The sequence below is a fragment of the Cygnus atratus genome, chromosome 1, assembly GCF_013377495.2.
Source record: "Cygnus atratus isolate AKBS03 ecotype Queensland, Australia chromosome 1, CAtr_DNAZoo_HiC_assembly, whole genome shotgun sequence".
Taxonomy (NCBI): Eukaryota; Metazoa; Chordata; class Aves; order Anseriformes; family Anatidae; genus Cygnus; species Cygnus atratus.
In genome coordinates, this window is record NC_066362.1 from 176263268 (window position 1) to 176290246 (window position 26979).

At 41.5% G+C, this 26979-nt stretch overlaps 1 protein-coding gene across 1 annotated transcript; it reads right to left on the reverse strand.

Moving 5' to 3' along the window:
* Positions 1-738: 738 nt before the first annotated feature.
* On the reverse strand, positions 739-26127 carry OLFM4 (olfactomedin 4). Its single transcript, XM_050713093.1, has 8 exons — positions 26035-26127; positions 24155-24235; positions 22704-22877; positions 21576-21656; positions 16813-16965; positions 10595-10807; positions 9469-9622; positions 739-1532 (listed from the first exon to the last, which is right to left on the reverse strand). The coding sequence occupies exons 1-8, from the start codon at positions 26125-26127 to the stop codon at positions 739-741; spliced, it is 1743 nt and encodes a 580-aa protein (XP_050569050.1).
* Positions 26128-26979: the final 852 nt, after the last annotated feature.

Below are 26979 nucleotides of genomic sequence, written 5' to 3' on the forward strand. Positions count from 1 at the left end.
GAAAGCCGCGCTGTCCGTTTGGTCCTGCAGGCACTCTGGGAAGCCACCTTGGTGCTGTGGCAGCTTTGGAGAGGACTGAGAGGCCAGGAGGCAGCCACAGGTGGGCAGCTGCATCAGCAATGGCAGGGACAGTGAGCTCTATGCTGTCCCAGCCCAAATGCCTTCTTTTCACTCCCCATGGCAGGACTTCAAACAGCAGAGTGCATTTTTACCCCCTCTCCTGAAGCCTTGAGCCAGCTTCTTCAGACTAAGTCCCATTTCCTGTATTATTTTAAAGCTTCTATTAATTTCACTGAGGTCTCAATTCACTCTGACGAAGATCAGTGAAAATTCATTCTCAGTTTCTGAGTGTCTTGCGTGTGTTACAGCAGTGCATATTAGTGGTTAATTAGCTTCTCAGTCAGTGGATAGGCTGTATCCATCAATTTTTGTGAACAAAATGCACTAAATCTATGCAGTAAATCTAGCCTTAGGCAGGACAGTTGTAAAGCACCGAGCACCAATAAACACCAATCAAAACCTGAAGAGCCCAGTATTGCCAAACACTGCTGCCAGTAATACAACTGATCAGAGCAGGCAATTTTTAAGGACAGTAATTAAAGCAATATATGTAACACCCACAAATACAGTACCTCAGACTAGATGAACCATAAAGTGGTGATAGCATTGTCTAAAGGTATATCAGATCTCTTGTTTTAGTTGCTGCCAGTTCTATCAAATGCTTGTGTCATTGATATACTAATGCTGAAATGTTATGTCATATCTTAGAAGGTAACCATCATTGTAAACATACAGTTTCTGATCTGTGGGGCTATAAGAAATACCCTGGATTGTGTCTAACTTTTTATCCATGATGATACTAACACGACCTTCTTGGCCAGTACTTGTGTCGTACATGTAGAAGATTTCCTCTTTCCTAGTGTTTATTGTCCTTGTGGCATACAGAACACCACATAGCATGAAAGCATTAGAAACAGATGGCTTGTACTGTCTTGTCTGCCAACTATTTATCACATCAAGTGTGGTCTCATTGAGTTTGCTAATCACAATATTGCCCATGTTATTTTCTGTTGAATATAATACCCATAACCCATTTTCATCTACAGCAAAATCTATGTCTTGCCATGATACACCTGCATATGAGAAACGGTTACCAGTAATGACATCTGGAAGTGCCTTGCTCAAAACTATTCTGTTTTTTGTTATATCGTACTTCACTATGTTTGTTGAAGAATAAGCATGATAGTACATAAAATTATTATAAAGAGCAGCACCACTTCCTTGTCCATATGTTATTCTTCTTTCATACATGGGTTTAAACAGCAGCAAATCATCAAAGGTCTTATAAATTCTAAAATATTCTAAGTATGCCCCATCCGTATTCAATGGTGCAACCCAATAGACTTCCTTCTCTGGGTCAGAGGGAGAGTAATCTCTACCCCAGGAACCATATTTGTAGGAAAATCCTCTCCAGTTCAGCTTTACTACATAGGGCTGGCTAACATTCAGCAGTCCACCATGAATGCAGGTACCTGCAATCAAAGAGAAAAAAGAATAGGTTTTCCAAATGTCATCACTAAAAGAGAGGTTTTGCATAGTGTAGCCTCTACAGTGTGCTTACAAGGGATTAGCTTTGTGGCAAAGCACAGAGATAAATTCACAGTTTCATGTGTAAAAAGCCTCATTTTGGACCATGGTCATCAACTGGATGTCACTAAGTGTTTCAAGTTGACTTAGAAAGTTATTAAAAGAAATATATATATCATTACAGAAAATTTTGTGAGAAAAAAAGAAAAAAAAAGATAGTGACATCCATCCTCAGGACTAATTTGCAGAAAGTAAGAGCTCACAGCACCTTTCCAGACAAGGGACAGATTTTTACCCATTCGATGCATGGTACACTTGGAAATCCCTTGATAAATACAATTTGAGAAGCATTTTAGGTTATTTTCTACTTCAGTGGAACTGAGATTATTGGAGATAGGAAAGAGGAGCATCTGATTTCTGTGTATTTTGCTGAGGAGGGGAAGAAAGGAGAAACAGCAGCAGTATTTCCAGAGCCACATTTCAGATTAGCATTCTGCTGTCAGAATCACAGTTTTGCAACAGTGCATCACAGCCACATGGTGCCTTCCACCTCAGGCCCTCAAAGAAACCTGCAAACAGTAACAATCACAGCCTAGGAAATATAGATAGATATTACTCCAAGTTTTAATTTGAAGCAGCTCTAAAGAGAATGTAATTTCAAGCTGAACTAGAACAGTTTTGTTTTCCGTACATCAACCATAAAGCAATTTTCAGGATCATGGAAATATTCTTTTTTCTTTTTTTTTTTTTCCATTTTGCTACCCAAAATGTTTGACTTTTTGCACCTAAAGAATATTTTCCATGATGTGCTACTGAGCTGGGTACAATTTGTTCCACGTTTACTAGGAAAAAACAACGAAGTGGAATGAACATTCAATGACGATGAACAGTATTTGGAACAAAAATGTCCAAATGATATTATACACAAGAAATGCTTTCCCTTTACTCATAGTGAACATCAGTGACATTGGTTTGCTGATAAATTCTGACCACCATAAGTCACTAGTGAAAAAAATCCTCCAGACAGAAACACCCATGCACCTTCAATGAGTCTGAAGCTTCCACTGGCAAAAACAGTACACTTTTCTTCAAGTGTAAAAGCATTAGCTTTTGGTATGAGTGCCACAGAAGGGTCCCAGACTTTTCATTGTAAGGATGTGTCCACTTGTGGTAATGGAGGCAGAGATATCAAGTGACTGGCATTAGCTCACAAGCTTAGTGGTACTCTGAGGTTTCCCAGTTCAGTGAGGTGTTCCAGCCGCCCGACTGCCTTCCTTCTTAAAGATGAAGTATAACCTGAACAGACCCAAGTCTCACATGTCAATTAACCAACAAATTAACAGCAACAACTTTTTGGTGTTAATAATGCCTCACAGCACAGGAACTCCATGTACCACCAGCTATGGTGTCAGTGACAAAAGTCAAACTTAACTTTTGAGGTTTTAATACTTTTAGTAGGTAGCATCATGATTGTTTACCATCTGTATGAGAAGACTAGATGGTTATATACTCAGTCTTATGAAGGAATATGTAGCATATAAATAAGCCATGTCTTAACACAAAGAAGACAGAGAAATAACAGGGAGAAAATTTGCCTTTTGCCATCAAAGTTGCCCATCCTTAAGAAAGGCTGGAGCACACTCATGGAAATGAACTGAAAAACACTTAAAAACACTGCTAGGAAAAACCTAGGAGGTATCTTGTGTTCAAATGCATCCTAGTCTTATCCCACAAGTAGAAATGTGGAGAGAGACCAATCTGAGACACTCTCCTTTGGAAAACACTGGGAAACAAGATATTTTGTGTGAAGTAGACTGTTGCAAATGTAAAAAAAAAAAAAAAAACACTTCTTTTTAAGAGGTAGGGAAAGGTGCCCTACCCTCTGGAACAACAGAATTTGTGGTCTGAACATTAGAAACATCCAAGAAAGAGGGTAAGATTTGTGTCAATGTGTAAAATCAATTTGGGCAGTGAAGCTCTCCATGTCTCCTCCTTTCTCAAAATGTGGTATTTATCTCCTTCCACTACATAACATCCTCACCCCTCAGAGTCTTGTACTTTCTTGTGCTAATGAGCTAGGGGAAATGTTATTCACCTGCAGCCTCCTCTCAGCCTCTCTGAGGAAGGTGGGGAGCATCTTTATATTAAATATAAATTGCTGTGCAGAACTAAACCCCTGTGTCTCCAGGCCACACTGGCAACTCCCTTGGGGTGAGTAATCCCTGTGGGAGCAGCTCTGCATGACTTGAGAGGGTGACACAAGTCATGAACAACCCTGTGTCCTCACTCAGTCCATTTTCTGTCCTGAGATTCTCTCAAGTAAAACATGTGACAGCCCCAGCTGAGCACTTCTTCATGCCACCAAGAATCACAGCAAGTCAGCTTTCCTGGCCCTGAGAAGACAAGCATTCAAGCATGCACTTAAGTGCTTCACAAAGGATGAGACTCTGGAGCAGAAAGCTCTTTCCAAACACAGCACACAAGAAAGGCACTGCTGTACGGATAGCCGGGCTGCATCTTTGGAAATGGCACATGGCATGGCTAGCAACATGGCTTCAGCACTTGGCACACATACTAACGTTTGGAGGTGCCCATACCTCAGCTCATGCAAGGGCAGAAAACTAAGGCAGACAGAGCAAAATGGCTTGCAGCCTGCCAGCTCCATAAATCAATTTGGACTGTGTTTTTCTTATATCTCTATTATGTATTGTTACCTCTGGCATGAGGGCTTCTTTTAAGCTGGTGACATATTGAATATATTACTGTGCTTAAATCACAATAAAATTATATCAGAATTAAATGGTTATTAAATGCTCAAAAGCTCTTGATTTGTTTAGAAAAATATAGCACCAAAGCTTGCAGGTAGTGAAGCACAGCTAAGCTCATCTATATGCGACCTCAAATAATTTTTCATGTCATTAAGCAGAACACAATTCCAGATTTATTTTAATAATTCATACATTGTTTCATAAATATAAAACAAACGTGTGTTCAGCAGAGAGACCTTTTTTTACAAAAGAAATAGTAAAGTATTATTTCTCCCCTTAAAGAGATCTCTCTGCTGAACACTTGTTTGGTTTTTATTTATGAAACAATGAATTATTAAAATAAAGTTAGAAGCATGTTCGGTTTTAATGACATCAAAAATTGTCTGAGGTTTGTATATAGTATATGCTTGATTTTGAAAACTCTCCCAGATTTTTTTTTTTTAACAAAAAACTCTGTGGTAGTCAAGGGGTGATCTGTCTTCTGCACAAGTTCAGAAGAACTCAATGTTGTTTATTTAATCTAAACTTGCCTCTGTCTGGATCTTGTGGGGAAAAAGATGCACAAAGGAAACAAAGTGTCATGTAATTTTGTAAATATTAGAAGGTACTTGAAATATATCCATATGCATTATTCAAACTTTCAAGTTTTTAACGCCTTTTTCCACTGTTTTGGGCCACTGATCAGTTAAGTCCTGGGATTTTTGCCTTCCCTTGTTTAATGTTTTCGTAGCAAATAGGGGAGAGGAAGACTGATGTAGATACATAGACACACAGGTCTCTTCTTCTCCCTGCATAAAGCACCTTTACCTCAGCTCTGTTGTTTACTAATGCTTCTGATCCATCAGAAAAGGAGCTGGCACTCAGGTGTCACGACTGAAAAGAGCCTGACTTCCTTGGCTGATGGGCTGGAGAACCGAGCATGAGATGCATCCCATTAGGTCTTACTTCACCTGTTTCACTCTGAAGCACTCACCAAGCACATCTGCTTCTCATTCCACAATACAGGTGCCAAAAAAATCCAGCAAGTAGCTGTATCTGATTTCAGAAGAGAAGGGACCACAGTTCACCTTTGCAGGTGAAGATCACAAACAAGGTAGCACCCACATTAAAGGGAACTCCCATGAGGGGCACGGAAACCAACAGCAGGCTGGTGATGCACGCTCACATGCACCCCACTGCATCCAGATGTGCACCCTCCTCTCCCATCTGCATCCAGATGTGCGAGCTGTTACCAGCCTTGCTATAGCTTGAGACACAAGAGACAGAGCTGCACAGGGAAAAACTTATCTTTGCTCCTACCGTCTCACTAACAGGAAAACCCACACAGACAGTCTTCAGTCTCCTTCAGTATCACTGGGCATGGGCACAGACTGATGGAGCTGCAATCAGAGTAGGCTTATGTCTGCAGCATCTAAAAGGGAATGGGCTGGAAGGCTTAAATTCTTCTGACGTGCCTTCAGGCAGCTAAAAATTCAAGTGCCTTTATAACCAGCAGAGAAATGCATGTGTCTCCGGGGGCAGTTCAGGCAGTCTTGGAGAGGGGGCACTGGCCAACTCCCTTCAGGTGCCTGTAGGCATCTGTCTCTTTCTGTATGGACATATCCATTTCAGAACACAATCCAAGACACCCCCAAAAAACAGACATCTTGAATAGGTAGGAGGTAAAGTTTAAGGTAAGTGAAATTGTTGTAAGACTCCACTCCAGTATGAGTGTCTGTGTTTCAGCATTAGGCTACATCAAGTCTTCCTCCTGCTGAGACCTATTCACCAGTAACTTGAAATTATTAATTTCTAAATGTGCAAAACCTGGAAAAAAAATTTTACTCTTTTTCTACCTTTTTTTTTCTCTTTTTTTTTTTTCTTCCTTTGAGAGTTCATCTGACTCACTTCTCCTTGCTGCCTCTCTCAGATCATTTCAGTGAGATGTGACAAAGAATCTGCTGCTGAATCCTCAAAGAACCATCATGGGGTCCTTTTCTCTCTACACTTGTCCTGATGCAGTGAGATGAAATCAGTACAAAAGAAAAACAATTGGAGAAATATTTCTTCCTACTCAAGTGGTAAGGAAAGAGATGGTGGGAAGTACTGCAGATAAGAAAGTTAGTGATGATGATGAGGATGAGTAACTACATATTTGCTGACCCCATCTCAGTCACACAGACACCCACCTCTCCAGTTGGAGGGCACAGCAAATGGAGACCAGCGATTTTCAGATACTTTGTTTGAGAAAAAGGGCCTGCTCTGAGAATACAGCAGCAAAAGCCTTAGGGGACAGAGTCAGAGGGGCTGCATAGTACAGCACTGTGAAGCAAGAAGCTTTAATTAAACTTGCCTTTAGACTCATGGTCTTAGACAGCTTGGGGATTATCCAAGCTCTCTCTAATTCATATTGCCTACCCAAAATATGCAGGAGAGAGGAAGAAGGGAGAAAGAAAATGCAGTCTGAAAACAGGACAAAGAGTCAGTTTAATACAAACATTATAAATATAATATGAACTAAAAGCAGGGCAAGGCCAAATGATTTGGCAGGAATTCAAGGCATTCAAGCTTGCAGAGAAAACATATGGAAATTGTGTTCAAATGCACAAATGAGCACAGAGGCCTAGGTGTGAGCATCCATGCAAAGCCTCGAAAATGACCATCTAGAAAATGTAGCTGTCTCACATACTTACTCCATCTCCCCAGACAATAACATTGTCCTACTACTTGTTTTCAGACACAGTCTGCAGTACGTGTAATTGCTCTACAAAGTTCTCTGCCCAGAGAAGGATATTTGCTCCCCATCAGGCACAGGAAGTCGTGGTATGCCAGTCCTGCAAGGATCAGCAGGCATCTGAGCCTATGTAACACCCAGATTATCTGTATAACTGGCTTCCCCAACTGTCAGGAAACTTGCCAGCCCTCCACAAGTGCTCTGCCAGTCCCTTGTGCCAGCCTCAGGGACCACTGTCACCCCAGAGGTGACCGTGACAATACACCTACATCCATCTTCCAAGCCCTCTAGGCCTCCTGTTTCTGGAGGCATGAGATAAACTCACAGACAATACTGGAAGATGTCTTCAGATGATGTCAGTTGTGATAATTCACAGGAAGTCAATAGAGGTAGTTCATACCACCCGGGGTTTTGGCCTTCTAGATTATTTTGTGCTCTGTGGTTCCCACACAATGCTGAGCTGTACCTGAGCTAGCTGACACACCAGTAAGGAACAAGGCAATGCTCAAGCAATACCAATCTGATCCCAGATAAACTCTGTCCATCTCATCACCATGCCCTGACAAGCAATGCTAAATAATTCTACTACAGTCACAACCCTGTGCAGTAACATTTACCCCACCCCAGAGATATTGTCCTGCTCTAGGCATGACTTGCCTATCCCCACATGGAGCTGCACCATGAAGGGCAGACCTCCTTCTCCCACTCAGTGAAAGCTCCTATGTTCCACAGACTCTCACAACAACCACCCAGGCATGAAAGCAGCTCCTTCCTCCATCACTCATGGAAGGACACAGCATTCTTGTTCCAGAGCTCTGTACTTTCCCACCAAAACAAAGACTTGCTGTAGGCTTGAAGAGAAAGAAGTTGTTTCTTTCCACACACCAACACTCTCAATAAATCAATGAGATGCCCTTCAAATACTTTTAAAACATTACTTTTGTGTGTGTGTGTGTGTGTGTGTGTGTGTGGTTTGGTGTTTGGTGTGTGTGTTTTTTTTGTTGTTGTTGTTTGCTTTGTTTTGCTTTTTTTGTTTTTTTTTTTTTAATTGAAGCATTTTAAACCTTTCTTGAGGAGCTGAGAAGGGCCTTGAAATTTTGCAATGCAGGTCTTTGTTTCAGCTTTCTCTCCCACCTGATCCCTAGACAAGGTGTTTCTTGCACATCCTGTCAGAGCATTGCAGCAGCTGCCTGCACCATCATGAAGCCCTGAGGAGATCAAAATAGGAACAGCTGCTAACCCAAGGGAAGCTTGTCTTCCTACCAGTCCTTGCCTCTCAAATTTTCAGTGAGACACCTGAACTAAGCTGACCCAAAGATGATGAGAGGTAAATGCTCGTAGGTGCAAATCTGTGCTCCCTGGAAGCCAGACAGCATGCCTTGTTTTTTTATGGGTTCCTTTACATTTAGTCTTGCTGATTACTAGCCAGCTTATGTGAAAAAGCAGGATTCTTCCCCCGACTACTGTATACGATAGAGTTCTTCCTTTTTTATAATGCTCTGTCAATAAGAACCCCCTGTGTATAAATTACTCAAGGGTTCAACTTTGTCCAATAAATCCTACCATCTGTTAGCAAGTGGGAAGCTTGACCCAGCATAACTAAACTAGTGTTTCCTAAACATTTTCCTCCAGTTTATCATCCTCGACTCAAAATTTCTCAGACTACAGTTCATTTGCAACAAGATTTTTCAAACTGAGCACACCATCGAGAGAAAAATTATTCCAGTTGTAAACTAATTGCCACATGCCCTGTGACAATTGCTACTTTTATTATGAACTGCACTCTGGGAACCACTGATCTAAGCTCCTGGACATAACCTTTCCTATTTTAAAAACGGGTAAAATCCTAGTTCCACTGAAATCTTTAATAAAGCTCCCACTTATTTCCCTGGGACCAGAATTTCCCCCCAAGGTTCTTGACCTTCCGATTTAGAAGAATTTTTGCCTGCGAAGCAAAAGTAATCATCATGCAAAGCTACCTTCCTGAGTTTGCATACCAACAGCTTTAGTACATCAGTTGTTGCTCATACATTTCCCAAGCAGTATTAGAGTAAAATTGCCGTGACATAGGTCAGTTTGACAGGAACTATTAAAAATCAAAGCTGGGCTGAAAAAATGTTTCCTACATTAAAAAAAAAAATGTTTGGAAAAAAGAGAAGGTGGGGGGAGAGACTCGCTTTTCACACTTCAGGTGAGAGGAAGTTTACAACTTTTTCCAGTTGAAAACAGATAATGTTTCTGGAATAGTTTGTTTCCTGCCCTTGTTTTCCTTTTGAACCTGTTGAAGAAACATTAGTAGCTGTCTGCTTGATTTTTCAAAACTAGGTAGTATCATTACAATTGTTTTTAGTATCCATGTATTATTTTATTTCTCACCTGATATACAAGAGAAATGCTTACCTGGTGGGAAATAAGGGGGTACTGTTGTTTGGTTTCTGCTCTCCTCACACTCCTTCAATCGATTTTGAAGAGCCACAATTTGTCGACGAATTGCAAGGATATTGTTTTTGTCCAATGATTCTAATTCATTTACTAGTATAGTCAGATTTCTGATCTAGGGTGAAAACAAAGAAAAAAAAAGAAAAAGAAAAGAAGGAAGCAAGAATGAAAGAAAAAAAAAGTTTAAATTCCTGTTAACTTTATCTTATAGATATTTGCGGGCAGATTCAATCATATCATGGAAGATGTTACAGAACAAGTTTTAATAAATATCCCTAAGAATAGGCCTTTTTCTGCTAGCCTTACATTTCCAGCAGAGCTATGTGATCACAGAGAGCTGTTTTAACACTCAGTTCTGTACCATAATGCAAAATATAGTGTTATTTTATATGTAGTGTAAAAATATCCAATAAGTCTTAGGCAAGTGCAAGCTATTATATACAAGAAAATACTTTTTCCAGTCTTGCAAAAGTATCTTCAAATTTTATTTGCAAAGATAATGTTTTCAATCACCTACTTGATGATTTAGAGGACAATGGAGAAACTAATGATATTTCACTTTTCATATGAAGCAATTATTCTCTCTAGGTGAGTGATTAATTATAATTTTGAAAATGTGATTTATAGTCTGCTGGGAAGGTGATAGTCTTTCCCACTTCTTGATTTCATATTGATTGGGCCACTGCCCCAGCAACCAGAAGTTAATTTTTTAATTATCTAAGTTAAAGCACAGAGGCTTTCAAGCATGGGGGTCTATAAATTAATATTTATTATAATAATTTAATAAGTTCATGTGCTTAATGCTATGCAAAAGCATTTGCTTTCAGGCAGATAATTGGCAAAAAATAAAGAAGACCCATTTGTTTGGGGTTTTTTTGGTTGGTTGGTTGTTTTGTTTTGTTTTTCTGTGTCCTATTTCAAGGAAAAGGATGTTAATACATTTAAAGTCAAGCTTTCCTTTCATTTATGCTGATGAAATGCTAAAATAGCTGCAGTAGAGAGGGGCTACATTTCCTCAACCTAAACACGAACGAGAGAATATACTATATATTGACCCCTTTTTGGCTAATTAAGAGTCTAACAGTACCTCCAAATATATTTGATCAACGATGACATTGCTTCCAACAACAGTGGATTTCAGCTGAGTCACCAGTCTGTCTAGGTCACTGATTTCCACTTTCAGTAACTGGAAGTCCAGTTCTGTGTAAGATACACTGCTCTTTTCCATGTGCTCCACTCTGATGGTTAGATTAAGAATTTTCTGTTGATACAGTTCAATCTTTTTTGAGTACTCTTTAACCTTAAAGGAAAAAAAAAAAAAGTTACACATTCAAGTCCAGGTTAGCAAATAAAACAAGCCTGCTTGACATCTTTATCATATTTCTGAGTATCCTATACATAACTTCCCCATGCTTGATATATTTATTCTTTACATAAACTGCATAAATGAAATTCTCATCACGTACATAAAAAATGTAAAACTTAACCCTCATTTATTGTTGACAGCTCCACAAAGTCCCCTCAGGAACGCCTGGGGATAACTGAAGGCAGAATTTTACTCAGAGTCTTCCATTTTTGTAATTCCTTGCCAATATTGTTTCTGTGAGCTAATTTTATCCTCAGTATTCCAACAACTTACATTGGCAAATTTTTTATTAGGAAATCTGCAATGCTTTATCTCATGAAAGCAACCCAAGGAGGCTGGAAAATGCAATAAAGGATTCCCAAGTTTTTCAACTTTATTTCCTATTAACTCAGAATCCAAATAGGGTTTTAACCTGTGTACATTTGAATTGTGTCAAAAGTTTGCAGAATTAGTTTGTGGTTTATCTTTGGGGGGGGGGGGGCGGCAAATGTTTAAACACAGTGTTGAAATCAAATCTGGTTTAAATGAAAGTGAAAAATTTATTGCAGGCTTTAGCTAAAGTAATTTACATGGCAGCCTCTTCAGCCTCTGAACCATTAAATAGTTGTCTGGATAAATATATTTTCACATATGTACCTGCTGAGGTAAAGGTCACAGCATAAACATTGTGATGCAGAATGCTAAGAATATTATATGGGCTTGGAACATTCCTTGGAAAATTTTAGTTCCTTTAAATTCAACACTTTGGGAAATTTCTCTCCCATATGCTTCACAGAAATCACATCTGTTTTCCCTTAAGCCAATGTAATTATATCACAAGAGGTAAGTAGGAATAAATATTATCAGTTTGTTGCACCAGTAACTCCATATTTATACTCTCAGATAGTATTTGTATTAGTCCCTCTCTCTATAGCACTACAACTTCTGTGGCTATTACTTCTTCAACTGAAATATTTTTAGTCAGCATCCTGTCAGCCATTCTTATGTTATCTTTACATGAACCAAAAGTCAGTATTTTTCCCCATTGGCTCTGGAATAGCCTCCAAAATCCTGTCAGGGAATGAAGATCATGGAATCCCTGTTCTCCTAGGGTTGCAGCCCCTGGGACTGGGAGGCCAGCAAGAACACTTGTCAAATAATTCTTTGTAATTTTTCCTGAATTCCCTGTGTACCAACGAACATGTATGGGAGCTCATAATGTGAAAATTCATGAATGACAGAAAAGACGTGTTAAGATCACATGGTACCCAGTGATTAGGTTTAAGAAGGAGAACCCTAAGTGAGAAGGCCCTCTTTTCAAAAGTATAGTTTTCAATAGAGGCATAACTACACTACAAATCTGAAAGAAACTGGCATGCCTCCATAAGCTGCAGTGGAAGCATCCTGAGTCAAAAAAAAAATGGATGCTCTAGATCTCCCAAGTCAAGCCTGGGTAACTTCACACTAAGGAATAACTAAGATATTTATTACAAATAAGGATCATAAATGATAGCATATGAAGACTTAGACCCAACTCCTTATATCTGGCTGAAAAAAGAGGCAGCTGAGATGCCTTGCCCTAGCTGTCATCATCATCTGTTAGGAAGGAACAGTAGGAAGAACTGGGCAATGTTCTTGGAAAAGCCAGATGTAGATGGACCTTACACTTTCACTGATCACCAAACTCAGTCTGAAGTTGGAAGACATCCTCAAAAAAAAAAAAAAAAAAAGAGAGAAAAAAATTCTTCAAAGGTCAGTGTCTAAACTGTATGTCTAGATTTTGCACAACAACAACAAAGAAAGCAGATATGATTACATTCTGAGAAATGTAAAGCTGGTCTATGGGTCTATGAAAAAAAATGCATTGCTACGTGGTACTACATATATCATAGAGGTATTTGGAAATCTATCTAGGTATTACCAGTCCTTCTCACAGTAATAATAATAATAATAATTCCACAGTGCAGGTCAAGTCTTAAAACCACCGAAATGGAACACTGGAATTAGTGATGGCTACTTGTTATTGAGAAACCTGTGAATTTAGAGTTTTCTGCAGGGTCTTGAGACACTGGATAAATGCTGAGGGCTGGGCCAAGGCATACACAGTTATTTCAGCCCTTACTGCAGTGTGCTGCAGGACACTGACCAGTTCTCCTCCCACATCAGACCAGTTTCACTCAGTCAACCACCCAGGTCATTTAAGAACATGTCAACACCATCCAGTGGATTATAGCTCAGAAATACCTATGAGTTAAGCCTGAACTAGCCCCAGCACTCCACAGTGCTCTGAACAGCACAAGTCCACTTAGCTCATAAGTCCTGGGGCTAATTATTAGGCAAATATTATTTTATCAGTGGTGCTGCTCTAAAAGGTCTATACTGCTTTTGTAGACAAATCCAGCACATACGCCAAGCATGTCCACTGAGCGGACGTTCATGCCTCCCTCAGATCTGGCTCAGGAGTTTCTGTAGTTTAGAAATATCAGTTGAAAAAGGAACATGGTGTTGCTCTATTGCTTGGCAGACAGATATAAGCAGCTTGCAATCTCTGCTCTTCTACTGTATCAACTTGCTAGGGACTGGCTGGTGTCTCTTGATAGACTGGCACAGAAAATGTGTATGTGGCCCATATTTAGGGACACCAACCAGCAATTGGGACTGATTGCTGCCACATTTGTCATAAAAGTCTTAAGTAGGGTATGATGAGTGCATAGGGCTTGTATTAGTCCTTTATAGGAAGAGAATGGAACCATCTGAGGCACATGTGGGGAAAAAAGTAAAAATAAAAATCCTTAGCTCCATTTTTTCCTCCTTTCCAAGCATTATCATCCTCATGGAATGAAAAGGGCAGGAAAAATCTTCAATGCTCATATACTGTGTCATTTACCTACAACTGGTATTTATCAACATGGGTTTTGCAGCATGCAAACAGACACTTCTCCAGCATGCAAGTGGAGAGTACAGAAGGGGGAACAAAAGTGCAAGATGAAGATGTAAAAGAAAGAAGTGAGAAGATGGGTAGCTAAGAAAGAAGTGACAAAACCATCAGCCTTATAAAGTCACCTGGCCCAGGACACTGGCTTCAGGCAGGTGTGACCTCCACAGACCCATAAGGAGTACAGCTGGCAAGCAGTCTGCGAGCTGACACCAAGAAGAATTCCACTCCAGGTTAATCTGTTTTGAAAACAGCTGTTCCTGGTGGAGGGCAGGAGTGCTTTCTTCTCCTGTTTCAGTTACGTGAGGATGTTGTTACCATTATGAGCTAAGTTCTGAAAGATACTTTCTCTCCTTGGGATGAAGTGCAGATCCATCCCTGTTACTGGTGTCCTCTCCCCTTTCTTATTGAAAGGAGCAGCCAATTCCTGCTTTGCTCTGAAAGGTTAATTTTCTTCTGTAATCATAATTATGTTGGCAAAGGTTGATGTGACAGAGGAAAAATTAGTCTGGTATTTTCAGCCTACAGTTTGCACTCATTTGGCACATGAGAGCATCTCTTTATCTGCAAGCTTCCTTGCCTGCTGATTCTATAAAAGGACCCCCTTGCTTTTTGAATTAGCCTACAATCAGGCAAAAGGTTAACGATTCAATCAGGTTGTTTATCTGGGACTTCTAGCACATGGAAAGCATCCTTAAGAAGGTCCAATCCTGCAGCTCTTACCCAGGAAAAGCTCCCATGAGCTTCAAAGGATGTTTTAGAAGAGAGAATAAGGCAGGGATTCTCGGAGTCAAAAAAGCAAGCACTTCGTAGAAATTCCCACCCCTGTGGTGAAACTAGGTGAGCTTTGAGCTAAAAAAGTCAGATTGGGATATGAATTTCCTGCAAAATTGCAGATGGCAGAATGATTCTCCAAGATGTTGCTTGGGACCATATCTAATAATGATTAATAATGAGAACAAGGCTTTCCTGTTTCATTATTTCCTTCTTTCTTTCCTTAAGTATTATAATGACAAACATAACATATGGGACTGTTTAAGGGGGGCTTTTTCCACAACTGGGAAGGTGAAGAATTTGTGTGCATAGAGACTTATGCCCCACAATATGTTAGATTACTGAAGTTCAGATATCAGTAGGGCAACGCTCAACAGCTTTCTTCTTTCTACAGAAAAACAATTTCATAACTGAGAAAACTTACACATACACAGTTACACCGAAATACAATCTGTTCATTTTCATTTCTGACCCAAAGTGTCTCTTTGCCTGTATCATAGTGAAGTGTATGTCACACTTCATCTAACTAGATGTATTGTAACACTGCTGGGCTGATTGGTCTCGACAGGATGAAATTCAGTGAAGCCTGAGTGAGGTCAAGAATTTTCACTGTCTGCAGCTAGAATTGAAAGCCAAGGTCAGTGGCAACACTGCAGTACATTGCTGGGCACCTGAAGACAATACAGTTACACCAGTTGACAGCAGCTGGCAACCTAGACATTAAAGTCCACAGCAGGGATTCAGCCTGTCCTGACATTAAAGGTAAGTTTCAGATACAAATTTAGACACCTAGTTTCAGGTATCTATAGTAACCTGTGTCTTTACAGGAGCAAGATGCCTGAACTCCCATTATAGTCAATGAAGATATGAGGTTGTCCACACAGAGAGGTCAAGCAGTGCTTGAGATGCTCTGCAGATATGCATGGGTCTGGCAGATATGGCACACATCCTAAAGGAAACAAATACCATTCTGAGGATAGTACTGGTAAGAGACTGGTTACACCATGGGAAGAACCTGGAAAAGGTGGTACACAAACACCTTGAAGAATCACACCAAGTTTCTGGCTGGGAATCCTGGCTCTGATCCTGTCCCAGTGCAGTTAGTTTAAAGCTCTGGCAGTGACCACAGTGGGAACAGTATGAGGATCTGAAATTTCAGTGATTGTCACGGATCATTAGCTGAGCTACACCTCCTTCCTGCAAGTGATCAGGTAATTTCTGTGCTTGGAAGCAGTGGGACTTCTGTCAGCTGGCCCTTCACATCCCTGTTGACAGCCAAATGAGTTTCATCGTCAGCTCCGGTTCTTTCAAAACAAATGATTTGAGCTGAAAGATATTTTCATAGGATCCTCTGCCTGTTGTGGGTTTTTATGCCTAACTTCTTATCTGTTCTTGATTATACCAGAGGAGGTTTATGAATATTTATGGTTAGAATTTATAATTTAATGCTGTGCCTTTTCTGCTGATTAATTCAAGGACACTTCATTTGTTAAGATGCCTAGTTCCTGAAGAAAACACTTTCTGCTGGACACCTAATCTGAATCCTGAATATTTATCCACTATCAAAAGTCAAAGGCAGACTTCTGCCTTCACAGGCAGCTTCACCCAGTGCACTGCAGCATGTGTGGGTTTGCCCGAGTTCCTCAAAAAATGGATCTGAATTCATGCAACAAGCAGCCGAAGTAGCATAAGGTGTGTTTGTCTTCAACAACAATGTATAATTCAGCACTCTCACTGCCACAGCTTCAGATGTTGACACAGATGTTTGCTCGTTTGTTTTTTAATCCATTAAATCGAAAAGAGTGAGGGGACAAATATTCACCTTCTTCACTCTGGACTGTGTTGACCTTTCTCCTCTTTCCCTTCATTTCCCTCTTACTATCTGGCTGTCCTGATACAAATAATAACACATGAAAGAGCAGGAGGCTTGGCTTTCTATAGCTCTGTGTAGCAATCACAGACCAATAAAACCAAGCCAAAAGAGGAAAAATATAAATCTTCTTCCAAAAATACCATATGCCTCTAGCTGAAAAGGCCTAGAAAAGAAAGCTAAGGGTATTCAAAAGTTTGACATGCTATAACGTCAAAGATTTGAGATTTAATCACCCTTCTCCTTGTTCTTACAGAAACCTCTTTTCTCTGCTGTCTGAAAGACAGGTCACAGAAAAGTGCTGACTGCTGTACTCTTCCACAGGAAACTACTTCCCAGTAAAGATACAATTATTGTATTTATAAGAAAAGGACACCTTACCTGTGAAAGCTCTCTCTCAAATTTCTCCACAAGCGTTGTGGCTATCACTTGCAATTGCTCAGCCTTCTGCACGGGAAAGGTGGTATCCGGCAAGTACACAGAGCACTGACAGTTTCCACGGTCATCCAGAGAGCCAGACACATTGGCAAAGAGCTGTAATAATAAATCAATGAGGAAAAAAGTGTTAATATTCTTCTCTAGAATCAGTAGCTAATGTCTGACAATAATCTGAGCTGTGACAATCATAAGATCAACAACTTTGCTGCTAGACATCTTTCACATTTTTATTCCAAGGAATTCATAATATCTGATCATTTTTTTTATTTTTTTTTTTTTTGATTCAGCCTTACAAATCTTTCTGAAAACAGTTAAATATTGCTGTAAAGATTTCACCATTGGAAAAACAGAAGTACATAATAGTCCTTACTTTCCCAACCTTGCGGACAATGGTCCTAAGGTAATGAAGTAAGTTTTCCAGGAGATGGAAAAGCACACAACAGCAAGAAAATAATAACTTAGCAACTTACTGTCTTACTGCTCTGTTAATATGAATTGAATCAATCAGATCATCTAGTCATTTCCATCCATAGAGCTCAAAGCACCAAGATAGAACTAGTAGCAGGAAAAGTTTTGAAAAGAAACATGCTTCATTTGAAAATTCTCAGCCAGCCCCAGCAAACAGACATATGAATTTAACTATTCACCACTGAAAGGTGAAGAATTAAATGTGCAGGCTCAACCTAACATAGAGATAACTCTTTTTCTACAGTTCTCCACATCATGCCTACACATCAGAGCCTGCTCGTCCTCAGTCGTGGATGGTCTACAAATCTACCACCCATGCCATTAGCACGAATCGCCTTCTCCTGACTGTCTGCACTCAGAGCATCATCACTGGAGCAAAGGGTATGGTGTATGGAAAGGTCAGGGCTGGCAATTCATGATCTTGACATAATTTACAGCCAGATCACATTTCCTATAAACACTTGGCTGAATGCAGAGTGCGTTTGGGGCAGTGATGCATTTGGGTTTTGCTTGTACACAAAACATTTACCAGTTCATAAATCTATCACAAATTTATTAATAAAGATATTTGATGTTACTTTAAAATATTCTGGCACATACTTCAATGCAGCTGCATATTTTAAAGCTACAGGCTTGCTCTTCAAATACATTTCTTACTATAATCTCTCCTCCTGTCTTGCAGAAATCCCAGTGTTATTCATGTATTTTCTCTTTCTTTCTCCCTCTTAAAAATAAAAAGGCTAATACAATTATTAACCAAAAGCTGAAATTTCAGCAATTCTTCTCTTGCTTTTTCACAGTGATTTCAACTAACTTTTTCACCGCTGAACCAGCCCAGAAAACACAGTGATGGCCAGCAGCAAAGCTCTCTTGCTCTGCAAGCCCAAGAAAAGAACCAGCAGCATGGAGGAGTTCACACTTTTGGCAACCTCTTTTCCACAGCCATAACAAACAACATGCATCTCATTTTGAAAGAAATCATGAAAAGACAGTTTATCTGTGTTATTCAAGTACCATGGGCCCTAAAACTTCACTCCAGGCCAGACTGCTGAAGACATTTAACATGGAAAGAAGCAGAGAAGTATCTCATAGGATTCCAGAGAGTCCCAGCATTGATTTCCCTGCCAGGTAGGTTACCAAAGCACTTCTGAAAATCCCACTGAGAACATACTGCAAACTATTTCTAAGGTTCTCAGCCCGTTAAAGATATATCTATCAGCACCTCAACTGGTATGAAAAATAGGTTCCCAAGTCAGTTAGGTCCTTTTGCACCTCTGAGTCCTCTGTGTGTGAGCATGACTGGGACAGCACATTTCTCAGAAATAACAGGAAAATAAACAGATAGCAAATAAATGGAAGGAAGGAAGGAAGGAAGGAAGGAAGGAAGGAAGGAAGGAAGGAAGGAAGGAAGAAAGGAAGGAAGGATAGGAAGGAAGGAAGGAAGGAAGGAAGGAAGGAAGGAAGGAAGGAAGGAAGGAATATGGCTTAGTGAGTATATGGAATCTTCTGTAAGACTGTCATTTGCACTGGCATACTGATTTTTGTATGGAAGGTATAGTATTCCATCCCTTCTGTGTATAACACAGATATATATGTACATACTTATGTGCATGTGTATACCGATACAGAGTTTGCTATCCACAGAACAGCATAGTATGTACTACACATATGCATATGTTTCCACATATAGGATAGTGTGATCTATACATTGTATACTCAAGTATAAACTACAATCTTGACTACATAGAGCTATCAGCTTTTCTAGAGGTACCATGCTTATTCTATATGTTAAATAAACCCTTCATAAGTGTATTCAAACGTTCAACCAAAATGATCCTCCCAAAAAATAACTCCAAGTTGTACATTTAAATTCCCTATGAGAAACAATCATTATATTTTAATATTGGTGTTGAAGAGAGCCTAGATTTGAAGGCAGAGCTTCACTTCAGTAAGTGATATTTATATGCATGCCAAGAGATGGTTTCCCCAAAGGAGCAGGCAGCCTGGGCAGGCAGAACTGCTTCCACTCTTCCATTGACATTACTAACACCAGCATCACGATGTTGATGAGACCAAGAAGCACTGTTTAGTTAAGATTCTCCTGGGTCAACAAGTGTTTCAATCAAAATATAATACCAGTCAAATGATAACCGTATAAAAAACCTGTCTTCCCTCATCCTCTGGAAAAATGCAAAAGACAGACTGTTACTTTTGATGGACTTCTATGTTTTTTAAAGTTTATTAATTTACACTGAATCTTTAAAAGAGAGCAAACTGTCCTAGCCTACAGCAAGGACTTGACAGCAATATTTCACCCTGTAAAATTAAGTTGTTAAATATACATAGTTGAAGCTATGAGAAATGTTCCTTTCTCACATCCCTTCAATTTAAGAAGGAGAGTAAGAGCCAGCAGGTACCTGATCTGCTGAAAACTGGGAAATTTATTCATCTGCTTAAAAGCGGACTTAGGGTTACAGCCTCAAAACAACCTAGCCATTTCAGTTCTTAAGATCCAGCCACGCTGCAGTCCAGTGGCATTCACAGATTATAATTCTGAGGTAGCTGCTCCCTCTTCCTAAGAAAAAGGACGGGATCCACAGAAACCACATGGCAGGGACAGAAACCGTCTCAGCTGGACAAGGAAATGGAGGGTTTGGGTCCCGCTACTGAGTCTCAGAGAGAGACTCCTAATTCCATTTAACTTTCCAGAGGGACCTGCATCGGGTTGAGAGGTAGGCGTGTGCAAACCTCATGGAGGTCAACAGGACCAAGTGCAAGGTTCTGCATCTGGACTGGGGCAATGCCAAGACTAAATACAGGCAGGGCAGAGAATGAATTGAGAGTGGCCCTCGGAAGAAGGACCTTGGGGTGCTGGCTGATGAGAAGCTCACCATGAGCCAGCAATGTGCGTTTGAAGCCCAGAAACCAGCCATATCTTGGGCTGCATCAGAAGTGTGGCCAGAAGGGTGAGGGAGATGATCATGGTCATGAGGATGATCAGAGGACTGAAGCACCTCCCCTACGAAGACAGGCTGAGGGAGTTGGGGTTGTGCAGCCTGGAGAAGAGAAGGCCCCAGGCAGATGTTATAGCGGCCTTCCAGTACCTAAAGGGGACCTACAGGAAAGCTGGGGAGGGAATCTTTGTTAGGGAGTGGAGTGGTAGGATAAGGGGGAATAAATTTAGACTAAAAGAGGGTAGGGTTAGATTAGATATGGGAAGAAATTCTTCACTCAGAGGGTGGTGAGGCACTGGACCAGGTTGCTCAGAGAAGCTCTGAATGCCCCATCCCTGAAGGTGTTCAAGGCCAGGTTGGATGCGGCTTTGGGCATTCTGATCTAGTGGGAGGTATCTTCTTCCAACCTAAACTATTCTCTGATTCTGTGATTCTAAACTCTCTGCTGGAGGCAGAGATTTAATGCTCTCTCACAAGAGGTCCTTCCACAAATTCCAGATGCCACACTGGGCTAGCTTGGATGATGAATTCCTGCTGTCAAGCTGCATCTTTGGCCTGATCTGGAACTGTGCATTTTGGATAAACACTGTTCTTGACAATTAGGTTGCAGGCCCATTCAGAGCAAGTGTGTTCTGCTGAATCACTTCCAAAGGAAACATGCTATTGAGCTGTCACTGACAAAGAGAGGGAAATAAATGAACTCGTGAAATCCATAGGCCTTGGAGTTGAGCACTGTACAAGATGGCACAAAAATCACATTGAAGCCCTCTAACAGGAAATAGATGAATACAATTTCAGCTAAGTAGAACGAGGAGAATCATGATTTTCTCAGCCCCTGCAACCACCAATGGACACTACTCATAGGTGACAGAATGTAGCTTCAAGGCCCTGCTCTGGTTTACACGGGGAAGGCAGAATTGAAAAACAGCCTTCACCTTCCTCCAGGGAGACCATAACCACCAAACTGTTTGGCATCTTGCCATCAACACCCCATGGCACCAGCTGTTTCATGTCTGGGTTCCCATTCAGAAGTCATGAGGACAATCTCAAATCTTTAGATGTTACCAAAGCACTGAATGACACAGAAGCACTACTAATGACTTTGGGAACTCAACACTGCCTAAGTCATAGATATAAAACACCTACAGGCCTATTCCTGGGCAGCCTGACTTACCTGCATAAGGGTTAAACCTCCAAGTGACTGCATAGCATTTAAAAAATAGGACACAATTTCTTAATTATGCTCTTTCCTGGACTTTATTGAACAGTAAGTGATGGTCATACCTCTGGGGTCATGCGCAGGTGGCTGGCAGTTGTCTCTCTAGGCTGACTCAGATACTGAAGAGTTGTATCGATAAGAGGAGTCTAAAAAGGAAAGAAAAGCTTCTTTAAGTGTGAATTCCTGCATTAGGCTCCGTCCTTTCCCCACCAGCTAGCCCCCATCCTGCAGCTCCAAAGCACTTTGTTTTGATTATGGGAGCCATCCCCAGCAACTGTAAAATTAATTGGCTTTCCTAATCAGCAGCTAATGAGACTAGCATTTCCCACAGCATAGTGTCACTTCATGGACACCTCTTCTCGAAGAAAGTGTGACCAGCGGAAGGCAGGGGATGCTCAGCCTGCCCACAAGGTGTGAGCTGGGGCTCTGACAGACATATCACCGAGAGCCTACCATGGCCCCACGCAGCGTGCTGAGGGTGGTGTATCGTGGTGATGCAGCACACTGTGACCCATCAGAGAGCCTCACCAAAACCCATGGCAAGATGGGAACTGTGGTGAGGCACCCTCAATGTCAAATGGTGTGACAGACTGAGCACCAAATGGGCTTCCCCCACAAGAGGACACCCACCACTCCGTCTTTCTGCATTTCCCAAACCCCAGCTGGAGCCCCATTCCTGAGGAATGGTGAAGAGTTCCAAGTGGCTGGCAAAGGGATGGTCTATTAAAGAGCAAAGCATAAACAAGCTTTTGTGGGACAGTTTGTCAAAGAAACCCATTTGAACAACCATTTGTGTGTTCAGACGATCACACTGGAAATCGTGGGGGCAGCCGGTAGCAATTAACAGCGGCAGGGCAGAGAGCACCACAAATTGTGTAAATTACACACATTCAGAACTAACTTTAAGCCAAGCAGGATGAGAATAAATTTCTCCCATATTAAGTTCCCTCTCCTCAGTTCAGCAGCATATATTTAAACCTCTGTCTTAACTTTTGCAGCTTTCTGTTCCTTACCCAGGTAAATGCACCTTCCCAGGAGACGTGTGTAAACCTCATGGAGGTCAACAGGACCAAGTGCAAGGTTCTGCATCTGGACTGGGGCAATGCCAAGACTAAATACAGGCAGGGCAGAGAATGAATTGAGAGTGGCCCTCGGAAGAAGGACCTTGGGGTGCTGGCTGATGAGAAGCTCACCATGAGCCAGCAATGTGCGTTTGAAGCCCAGAAACCAGCCATATCTTGGGCTGCATCAGAAGTGTGGCCAGAAGGGTAAGGGAGATGATTGTCCCCCTCTGCTCTGCTCTCGTGAGACCCCATCTGGAGTGCTGCGTTGAACTCTGGGGCCCTCAGCAAAAGAAGGGCATGAACCTATTAGAACAAGTCCAGAGGAGGACATGAGGATGATCAGAGGACTGAAGCACCTCCCCTACGAAGACAGGCTGAGGGAGTTGGGGTTGTGCAGCCTGGAGAAGAGAAGGCCCCAGGCAGATGTTATAGCGGCCTTCCAGTACCTAAAGGGGACCTACAGGAAAGCTGGGGAGGGAATCTTTGTTAGGGAGTGGAGTGGTAGGATAAGGGGGAATAAACTTAGACTAAAAGAGGGTAGGGTTAGATTAGATATGGGAAGAAATTCTTCACTCAGAGGGTGGTGAGGCACTGGACCAGGTTGCTCAGAGAAGCTCTGAATGCCCCATCCCTGAAGGTGTTCAAGGCCAGGTTGGATGCGGCTTTGGGCATTCTGATCTAGTGGGAGGTATCTTCTTCCAACCTAAACTATTCTCTGATTCTGTGATTCTAAACTCTCTGCTGGAGGCAGAGATTTAATGCTCTCTCACAAGAGGTCCTTCCACAAATTCCAGATGCCACACTGGGCTAGCTTGGATGATGAATTCCTGCTGTCAAGCTGCATCTTTGGCCTGATCTGGAACTGTGCATTTTGGATAAACACTGTTCTTGACAATTAGGTTGCAGGCCCATTCAGAGCAAGTGTGTTCTGCTGAATCACTTCCAAAGGAAACATGCTATTGAGCTGTCACTGACAAAGAGAGGGAAATAAATGAACTCGTGAAATCCATAGGCCTTGGAGTTGAGCACTGTACAAGATGGCACAAAAATCACATTGAAGCCCTCTAACAGGAAATAGATGAATACAATTTCAGCTAAGTAGAACGAGGAGAATCATGATTTTCTCAGCCCCTGCAACCACCAATGGACACTACTCATAGGTGACAGAATGTAGCTTCAAGGCCCTGCTCTGGTTTACACGGGGAAGGCAGAATTGAAAAACAGCCTTCACCTTCCTCCAGGGAGACCATAACCACCAAACTGTTTGGCATCTTGCCATCAACACCCCATGGCACCAGCTGTTTCATGTCTGGGTTCCCATTCAGAAGTCATGAGGACAATCTCAAATCTTTAGATGTTACCAAAGCACTGAATGACACAGAAGCACTACTAATGACTTTGGGAACTCAACACTGCCTAAGTCATAGATATAAAACACCTACAGGCCTATTCCTGGGCAGCCTGACTTACCTGCATAAGGGTTAAACCTCCAAGTGACTGCATAGCATTTAAAAAATAGGACACAATTTCTTAATTATGCTCTTTCCTGGACTTTATTGAACAGTAAGTGATGGTCATACCTCTGGGGTCATGCGCAGGTGGCTGGCAGTTGTCTCTCTAGGCTGACTCAGATACTGAAGAGTTGTATCGATAAGAGGAGTCTAAAAAGGAAAGAAAAGCTTCTTTAAGTGTGAATTCCTGCATTAGGCTCCGTCCTTTCCCCACCAGCTAGCCCCCATCCTGCAGCTCCAAAGCACTTTGTTTTGATTATGGGAGCCATCCCCAGCAACTGTAAAATTAATTGGCTTTCCTAATCAGCAGCTAATGAGACTAGCATTTCCCACAGCATAGTGTCACTTCATGGACACCTCTTCTCGAAGAAAGTGTGACCAGCGGAAGGCAGGGGATGCTCAGCCTGCCCACAAGGTGTGAGCTGGGGCTCTGACAGACATATCACCGAGAGCCTACCATGGCCCCACGCAGCGTGCTGAGGGTGGTGTATCGTGGTGATGCAGCACACTGTGACCCATCAGAGAGCCTCACCAAAACCCATGGCAAGATGGGAACTGTGGTGAGGCACCCTCAATGTCAAATGGTGTGACAGACTGAGCACCAAATGGGCTTCCCCCACAAGAGGACACCCACCACTCCGTCTTTCTGCATTTCCCAAACCCCAGCTGGAGCCCCATTCCTGAGGAATGGTGAAGAGTTCCAAGTGGCTGGCAAAGGGATGGTCTATTAAAGAGCACAGCATAAACAAGCTTTTGTGGGACAGTTTGTCAAAGAAACCCATTTGAACAACCATTTGTGTGTTCAGACGATCACACTGGAAATCGTGGGGGCAGCCGGTAGCAATTAACAGCGGCAGGGCAGAGAGCACCACAAATTGTGTAAATTACACACATTCAGAACTAACTTTAAGCCAAGCAGGATGAGAATAAATTTCTCCCATATTAAGTTCCCTCTCCTCAGTTCAGCAGCATATATTTAAACCTCTGTCTTAACTTTTGCAGCTTTCTGTTCCTTACCCAGGTAAATGCACCTTCCCAGGAGATGCTGACTTCACTTACTCTATCCACAGCACTCCCAAACTTCAAAAAAGGTAACTAGGGGAATGCAGGATTTTTCTGGTTGGTGACTAAACCAGACAAATCAGAAAGAGTCATTGGGAACCACAGTGGGAGTCTTCGTAATGTTGACTCAAAAAAAAAAATTTACTACAAAGCAGTCATTTGGGGTCAACCTAAAACAAAATATTTTGTTCCATTTGGGAATGCTTTAAAGTTATTTGCAAAACCTTTCTTATGACAATTTGACTAGTTTTAAATTAAAAAAAAAAAGAGGCAGTACGAAATCAAAATAAATCTCTCATTGATGCCATTTTTTACTTTTTAAAATATTTTCAAAGTTTTCTCTTCTCCCCTCTTCCATTACTTTTTTTTTTTTTTCTGATTGATGGCTTTGATTTGAACTTCTCTATTGCCCAGCCAGATACAGTTTTAGGGCAAAGAGGGAGAGCACCTCACAAAGAACACCCAGCATGGCTTTCATGTGCCTGGACATTGATTATGACAGCAATGATGCATCTGGTAAAGCCCCCACCTCCCCACTCCTTCCACATCAAAGATGTGAATCCTTTCCTGTTATAAGCCCTTGCTAATTAATTAGAAGCTACACAGAGCATTAATATCCACTCAGATCCTCAGTGGGAGTTGCACTCATCTAACCAAAGGCAGAATTAGACTCTGATTTTAAACCCATGCCTCATTTTTACATTTATTACCCTGTCCCTATATATTAGTGGGGTGGAGGATGGGGGAATACCTTAAGGTTTCTCCATGTAAAGATCTCAACATTTGCCTAATAACTTCTCAGCAACCTGGAAAGATTTTACACCAACCTAAATGGCATGAGAAAAAATGAAGGCACCAAAGCTTATGTTATCAGACCCCCATCTTACCATGTTTGTCGTTGCCACTGTGCTTGAAGCCTGTGTGAGGCATGAAGCCATGTTCAGCATGAGGAGCAGCAGAGCCACCTGTACGTGCTTCATCTTCTCAGTCAGAAGATGTGATAGCCAGGGGACAAGTGAGCTCTTTTATTGTAGACTCTGGGGATTTCCCCAGCCAAATCTTAAGGAACTTGCATGATATTTTTTAATTTTTTTGGGGAAGCGATGTCATGAAGTCATATAATAATAGGTGTCAAATGACTAATGTACAAAGAACATACAAGTTACACACTGTCAGAAATTAACTACCCTCCAATTACTTAACAAGAAAGCTTTCCCATATGGTGCAGTATCTAATCTTAATCTAGGTTATGCAGGATACCAGGTGCTTATTTGCTACTGTGGGTAGATAGACTTTTCCTCTTAATGTGACTCAGACATAAAATTTCTCATAGACTCATTCTGAGGTATGCAGACAATACAGGTCAGAACAGCAGGTCAGGTTAGACTTTTCACATACCAGGAACACCCTCCCTGTACTTCAAAGGCCAATCAACCTTTTATGATCAGTAAAATGGGTGGTCTCAACTCTCACATAGCACAGGTGGGACACAGTCAGACTGCCTCCTCCCATTTCCCTTCCAGTAGTTATATCTTGTACGTTAACACTGTGTATCCATTAGTGTTTACCCATATGTTAACTCTGTGTACCCACTAATGCTACTCAATAGTTCTCCTTCTACAGAGCTGCATGCCAGCTGACCACAATAATTCACTGTCCTGTCTCTGAAGCTCTGATCTGAAAAGCAATAAAAAAAAAGCTGTAGACAATATGTAGTGTAGCCCCATGCTCCCCATCTGCAGCTTGGAGTTAGAGCCCTTTTCCACTCTCATGGTCCTAAATGCCAAGCGCAGCTCTCTGGCCTGGGACAGGCCATCACACCACCAGGGATG